At 42.6% G+C, this 7,504-nt stretch overlaps 1 protein-coding gene across 1 annotated transcript in view; it reads right to left on the bottom strand.

Annotated features, from left to right (window-relative positions):
- Positions 1 to 6,802: 6,802 nt before the first annotated feature.
- The window catches only part of SPTLC2 (serine palmitoyltransferase long chain base subunit 2), a 122,240-nt gene continuing 121,538 nt past the window's right edge, over positions 6,803 to 7,504 (bottom strand). Inside the window, exon 12 of the mRNA XM_017528537.2 lies at positions 6,803 to 7,191. Coding sequence (XP_017384026.1) covers positions 7,072 to 7,191 — 120 coding nt within the window. The 3' untranslated portion in view covers positions 6,803 to 7,071. The remainder of the gene's footprint in view (positions 7,192 to 7,504) is intronic.

Below are 7,504 nucleotides of genomic sequence, written 5' to 3'. Positions count from 1 at the left end.
CCAGGATGGTCTCGATCTCTTGACCTCATGATCCACCCGCCTCGGCCTCCCACAGTGCTGGGATTACAAGCTTGAGCCACCGCGCCCGGCCTGAATATTTTATTAGGGCAAAATAAGATATTTGCATGGGATGCTTCTTAAGTCATCTCAAGTAGTTCCCCTTCAGTTCTTAACATGCACTCTCAAAATCCACACACCTACCCCAACCCACTACTCATAGCTTCACAGTCATCCAATAAAGTATAAAAGAAAAATTAAAAAATCATCTGGCAAAGAAGGGAGACAGGATAAGAGAGAGTGACATTTCAACACATTACTAAAATTTTTAAACTTTTATTTACACTTCCCCTTCTCTCAGTTTCCCAGGTTATATGAACATTACAGCAATAGAAAGGGGTTATCATCACCGCACCCCCTTGCAAATTCCAGTTTACAGGTAACTTGGTCAAGGGAAAAACATGGGCCAACAAAATAAGATCTTGGCTCTGCCATAGCTATTGCTCTCTTCTTCTGTCTCTTTCCCCTTTCTCTTAATGTTAGCTGCCTATCACAGAGAGGGATCATCAAGACTGTGTGGGCATGCCGGCTGAATCGACAGGGTGGTTTCCAGTGTCCTGTGAAGAACCAGCAAGGATGCTTTTTATAATTCCAACTATTGGCTTCAAACCACTGAGGTAACATGGGTAAAGACACCATGCCACCCTAGTCAGTGACATGTACTCCACTTTCCAGGAAGGCCTGGGCCAAATGACCAAGCTTTGCAAAAGAAACCTGGGAATAATATTGCGAAAAGCAGACTGAGTTGGCTTGAGTCTCCTCGTGCATAGGATTCACTCATCCATGCAGATGGCAATGAGGCAGACACTCAGAAAGCTGTAAGATCAAGGTACTCCTCTTATTTGCAACTTTCATTCAACCTCCCCTCAAATGATCCAAAAGAACAGAGCTTTGGGTGTTGCTTCATTAAGAACACAGTAACTGCAGTTTAAAAGCCATTGTATTCTTTAAGGTCAGTTTATCATAACTTATCCTACCAGAAAGAATCACAGTTTAAGGCAATTTATCATGTACACTATGCAGTAAACAAAACCTGGTCCACAGCTCCCCCACCAAGCCACTCCCAAGGGTAGACTGTGAATGTGACACTTCCAGACTCACCAGAGACTAGAAAAAACATTTTTATTAGGGGCTTAAACTAGCCCCTTTGGTTTCCTCCCTAGAAAAGAGCTGCCTGGAAAACAGAAGTCACTGGAAACGACAAAAGGAACAACAGCATTTTCTATACAATTAAAAGCAAAGGGATCATTGGCTAGTGCTAGCATATCTTCTGTGTGATAATGGAAGCCAGCCCTCTGGCTCTCTGGCTATGCACATGGCAATGGCTAGGGGCCTGGGCACACTTTTTTTTTTTTTTTGAGATGAGTCTTCCACTGTCGCCAAGGCTGGACTGCAGTGGCACAATCTTGATTCCTTGCATCCACCTCCTGGGTTCAAGCAATTCCTGTGCCTCAGCCTCCCAACGTAGCTGGGATTATAGGCACGTGCCAACATGCCCGGCTAATTTTTGTAATTTTAGTAGAGACAGGGTTTCGTCACGTTGGCCAGACTGTTCTCAAACTCCTGGCCTCAAGCAATCTGCCCGTCTCAGTCTCCCAAAGTGTTGGGATTACTGGCGTGAGCCACTGTGCCCCGCCATGGGCACACATTTCATGTGGATAAAGTTGAGGAGAGAAAAGGACATGCATTTCTCCACATGGAAGGCATTTTTTTAAACTGCTTTAATGGATTAAGATGCCTGCTAGGCACTGAGCATCCACATGAAGCAAGGAGCAGTGTATCTGTGGGTTCTGGGACTGAAAATTAAAAAAAAATCTCTGTAAATTCTTGGCTTAGTAACCAAAAATAATCTTTGCTTTTTATACCTCTCCCATTCCCAACCCCTTTGGGCTCAGCTGATTTAACAAACATCTTTCTTTTTTTTTTTTTTTGAGATGGGGTCTTGCTATGCTGCCCAGGCTAGGCTCAAATTCCTGGGCTCAGGAAGGCCTCCTGCCTCAGCCTCTCAAGTAGCTGGGATTACAGGTGTGCATCCATATCTGGGTCCCAACAATTTTCTTTCCCTCTTCTCGAGGCAGGGTCTCACTCTGTCACCCAGGCTGGATGGCAGTGGTGCAATCACGGCTCACTGCAGCCTTGACCTCCCAGGCTCAAGTGATTCTCCCACATAGGTGGAACTAACTATAGGCAGGCAACACCATGCTCGGTTAATTTAGAAAAATTTTTTTTGTAGAGACAGGGTCTGTCTTGCCCTGGCTGTCTTAACAGTTCATAATCTTCATGAATGTGGACAGTTAGAAGGAAAACCATGACTCTCACCTCTTTTTCTAAGCACACAGTTACAGCAAGTAGAGATTAAAACTCATTGGCTTACCTAGAACACTAAGAGAGGAAAGATACCTGGTAGGTCATAGCAATGGTTCATACAAGAGAACATCTGCCCCTAGCCCTACAAATTCTTGAAAATCTAACAACTACCCACATTCTTTCTTCACAGCCTACAGCATGACCAGCAGTTCTGTACTGTTGCCCAATCCTGGATCATTAGGAACCAGAAATCCTTATCAGTTTGGAAAAAGGGGAAAAACAGAAAAGTATTGGTAAATGTCATCACTTTTTTCCTCCCTGAGAAATCAGGAAATCTGTCCATATAAGCCACTCATCACCGTGGTTTTCACAATAAGAAGGTAGCAAACTGTATTACACACTAGAAAATTCAGCTAGGTTGGCCAGGCGCGGTGGCTCACGCCGGTAATCCCAACACTTTGGGAGGCCAAGGCGGGCGGATCACCTGAGGTTGGGAGTTCAAGTCCAGCCTGACCAACATGGAGAAACCGTCTCTACAAAAAAATAATAATAACAAAATAAGGGCCAGGCGTGGTGGCTCACGCCTGTAATCCTAGCACTTTGGGAGGCCAAGGTGGGTGGATCACCTGAGGTCAAGAGTTCAAGACCAGCCTGGCCAACATGGTAAAACCCCATTTTATTAAAAAAAAAAAAAAAAAAATTAAATTAATAATAATAATATAAAAAAAAAAAAGAAAATTCAGCTAGGCTGAACTAGTTGAGTTTAGATGCAGGTTTCTTTAGGTAATGAAGAAACTGAAGAAAAAAATGTTTTAAAAGCCAAAGGAGCTAGCTTAAGTCCCTAATGAAAAGCCTCGTCCTGAAATGTAAGGCTCAGTGTACAAACAGAACCAAGGCATCTGATATGCTGATCTTCAAAGCCCAGCACCACCCTATTGGTTTTCTCTAGAGTTGGAGTTTTAAAATCAAGAGCTTGAAGGTACAGAAAGAAAGGCAGGCCAAGTAAAGGAGGAAGGCATTATAGAGACATCATTGGAAGTATGTTCAACTCCTTGGCCTCTGAAGGGGCATGACACACATAGAACCCTTAGTGATTATGTGGGATGCTTCTGTTTACCTTGCATGACTACAGAAGCAAGAATCCTGTTTGAAAATCCTCACCCTATTTTGAATGTTTAAGATAGTGACTAAAGCCCTATGATGGCTGGATTCTTTAAACAAATAGGCAGTACTTTCGGAGTTCTGGAGACTGGAAGCTTTTTTTTATTTTTTTTGAGACAGAGTCTCGCTCTTGTCACCCAGGCTGGAGTGCAGTGGCGTGATCTCAGCTCACTGCAACCTCTGCTTCCCAGGTTCAAGTGATTCTCCTGCCTCAGCCTCCTGAGTAGGTGGGATTACAGGCACCTGCCGCCACACTGGCTAATTTTTTGTATTTTTAGTAGAAACGAGGTTTCACTAGATTGGCCAGGCTGGTCTCGAACTTCTGACCTTGTGATCCACCCACCTCAGCCTCCCGAAGTGCTGGGATTACAGGCGTGAGCCACCTCGCTTGCTGGGCCGACAAGCAGCTTTTTTTAAGGTAAAGGTTTCTTATCCAAAGCAAAGCAAAAAGTTTAAAAAGTGCTATAAAGTTCATGTCCCTGCTAGGTTAGAGCTTTAAAAAAAAGATGGGAGGAGAAACTGCCACTGCCACTTGGTTCCCTCTTCCTATATGCTTTTGATGTCTCCTAGCTAAAAATTTCCTGGTTTCTCATGTGAGCTGCTGAAAGAGGTCTTATAAACCTGAAATGGTAACAGCAATGCTGAATAAAAAGAGGAATGAGAAAAAGTGCTAAGGACTAGTCACACCTCTATTGATCGACTCAGACGATTGGCTTTGGTAGTCATGGTTAACTGACATCTGTTTGAATCCCATCAGAGTCTTGAATCAGGCTGTGTTAAACGGTGTATTAAACTATTCTTGTGTGCCCCAATCTCTACTTATTCTCAATGATGACTGTATTTAAATATACTTGTATTCCTCCAAGTACTTGGATAAATAATGATAGCTAGGATATGACTGGACCCTAGATTTATATTACAGTTTCAAGAAGAGATAACCAACCACGTATACATAACATTTTGTTCTTTAGAAAGTACAGAGGTCCTGGATAGATCACAGGAGGTCTGTCTCTCCAAAATAAAATTGTAACAAAATTACACTTATCTTGAAATAACTGTGCACCAACAAAGTGATATCAATATATTTTAAATGCCGGTACTGACTGACATTTGAATTTGCAGTGACTTCATGCAAGCCAAAACAAAAAGACTAGCAGGTAAGTTCATTGCCTATAAGTTTGTGACTTTTACAAACCCCACATTTACATCAATAAGTAGCAATGCAGTGCAAAAGCTATCTGGTATTCCAGTGGGATTCTATGGTAGGAAACTGATGTGCAGGAAAGGTTGACAATGTATCTGATTTTACGGGACTCCTTATTTAGTTACCAAAACCTCCTTCTTACTTAAACTATACATGCTAAATATAGTCTCTGCATCTCTCCTTGGTTCTTTCATTCATCTTTCTGTTCTTTAAAAAAAAGTTAAAAAAAAAACAACAACTTTGGGCTATCTCAAGGGCTTATTAAAGCCCTCACATGCTGATAGTGACTAAACATAACTTATACTCAAGACATTAAAAACAAAACTTTACAAACAATAATATTGCTTACATCCTCCACTACTCATAATGTGCACAAACATACCACAGCTGATGACAAGACGCCCAGGAGATTTTGGATTGGGAATCTTTACCAGTAAAAGGAGCAATTTCAAGAGTTAAAATGTTTAACACTGGCACAATAGTCATGAAAAAAGAAAAAAAGAAAAAGAACAACAGCAACAAAATGTATAAAATGAGTTTTTTTTTTTTTTTTTTTTTTGAGACAAAGTCTTACTCTGTCACCCAGGCTAGAGTGGAGTGGCAAGATCTTGGCTCACTGCCACCTCCCCCTCCCGGGTCCAAGTGATTCACCTGCCTCAGCCTCCTGAGCAGCTGGGATTACAGGCGTGTGCCACCATGCCCGGCTAATTTTTTTGTATTTTTAATAGAGATGGGGTTTCACCATGTTGGCCAGGCTGGTCTCGAACTCCTGACCTCAAGTGATGCACCTGCTTCAGCCTCCCAAAGTGCTGGGATTACAGGCGTGAGCCACTGTACCCAGCTGTAACATGACTTTCATATACTGTTTTTCCATTTTGTTCCCAATCCTTCCCCTATTAATACTTGATGGATACAAAAAGACAAGTTGATCCTGGGTATAAAAATGCCAAAAATCCTCTTCACTTAAACTTTGGTTTAACTGAAAAAATAACTTTAAAAGGGTGATTTTCAGATTTGTTCTTTGGTCAGGCAGTATAAAGCTCTCTGAAAGAAGTCCCTTTACCTGGTTATAGTATGAAAACAGTCAAAATAGAAAATGTCAGTTTAGGAAAGAGATATGTATGTTCATAATTTCTCAGAAAAGAAGAAAAAAATGTATAGACAGGCAGACCCTAGCCCCAGACGCCAGGTTCAGTTGTCTTAGGACATCAAGAATAAAAGAGAACTAGCATTCAGAAGAGTAATATTTAAGGGGGTTAGCTTCTAAAAGGCCTCAATAAATAAATCAAATCCTTAAATAGGAACATGATAAATGATTTCTGAGCAGAGGATTTACCAACATTTTCCTTTATCAGTTTAAATCTTAATCTGGACCCAGACCCAGCCAGAGGCTGTCGTAATTTTGGTATAGAAAGCGGTAGGGAATGCAAGCCACAGACTCTGCAAGGAGTAACAATTCCTCCCACACTGCCCCTGCCCTCACCCACCAGGAGTGTACATCATTCTACGGAGCAGCTTTGTACCCAACACTCAGATGTGCGAGGGGCCTTCTCACCAGGGTGGAATATGGTGCTTTGACAACAGTAAGTGCTTTAAAAAGGGGGTGGGATGTGTTATGGTTAGAGCTTGGGAAGAACCAGAATTTGGGCACATCCTCCGACTGTGACCATTATGAAGAAACATTTGATGGTAAAGGAAGAAATCATCTGGTGACCAGACAAAATGGAATAAGACCAAACCCTTGGGAGGTTACACAGTAAGCCTTTCAGCAGTCATCGTTTACTGTTTTTCTTAAAAGACTAAACTTAAGATTAAAGGGTGAATACTTCAGTTGATTACTTGAATGGTTAAAGAAAGATTCCAAGGTTGGCCACCTCTGAGACCTGGATGGGAAGTAAGTGGAAGGCACTTGCTCCCTAGGGAGGAGGGCCAGGTAAGTCTCCAGGCTGTGGGGCCAGAGCCAGCAGTAGCTCTTGATGGGCCCAAGTCTGTGAGGTGCTGGGAGAGGGGAATGGCCTGGCCTGTGTGGTTGGCCAGAGACAGGCTAGGGTCAGCGTGATTTCACAAGTAGAATGGTTATAAAATAAAATGTTTTTTTAATGGACCAAAAAAGCAAAGTGAGTCACCTTTGTTTTTAAAGGTGAGATTTAGCAAAGGAAGGATTTGAAGCAGTTTTTACTATTTACAAAATGTCATTTAGAGTGGAGATGGCCACCTTCAGTAGTTGAGGAAATGTCTTTCACATGAGATGGCCACAGAAGTGTGGTTCCTGGAACCGGCTCACAAAGGCCACACGCTGTCCTGGGCGAGGGAGAGTTCCTCTGAGGGAGCACCAAAAAGGCTCAGTCTTCTGTTTCTTCATAGGTCGTCTCATCAAAGGGCCTGTCCAGTAGAGGCACCAGCCGATGACGGGAATACTTCAGCTGCAATAGGTCCCCAACTTCATCTATCTCCTTTAAAGCCTGAAATATACACGACACAGTAGAGGTATGTCAGAGCCAGGAGGATGCAGCATGCCTGGTGTTTTACTTTGCTAAAACTATCATGGCAAGATTATCCTATGGCAGGACTTATGTCTACTGCATTTATAAGATCAGACTATAATACAGCTGTGGGAGGAGCTGCTTTCTTTTTTTTTTTTTTTTTTTTTTTTTTTTGAGATGGAGTCTTGCCCTGCTGCCCGGGCTGGAGTGCAATGGAGTGTTCTTGGCTCACTGCAACCTCTGCCTCCCGTGTTCAAACGATTCTCCTGCCTCAGCCTCCCAAGTAGCTGGG

Source organism: Cebus imitator, unplaced genomic scaffold (genome assembly GCF_001604975.1).
Source record: "Cebus imitator isolate Cc_AM_T3 unplaced genomic scaffold, Cebus_imitator-1.0 Scaffold54, whole genome shotgun sequence".
Taxonomy (NCBI): Eukaryota; Metazoa; Chordata; class Mammalia; order Primates; family Cebidae; genus Cebus; species Cebus imitator.
Note: the sequence above shows the minus strand (reverse complement) of the source record. Positions and strands in the feature narration are given on the sequence as shown.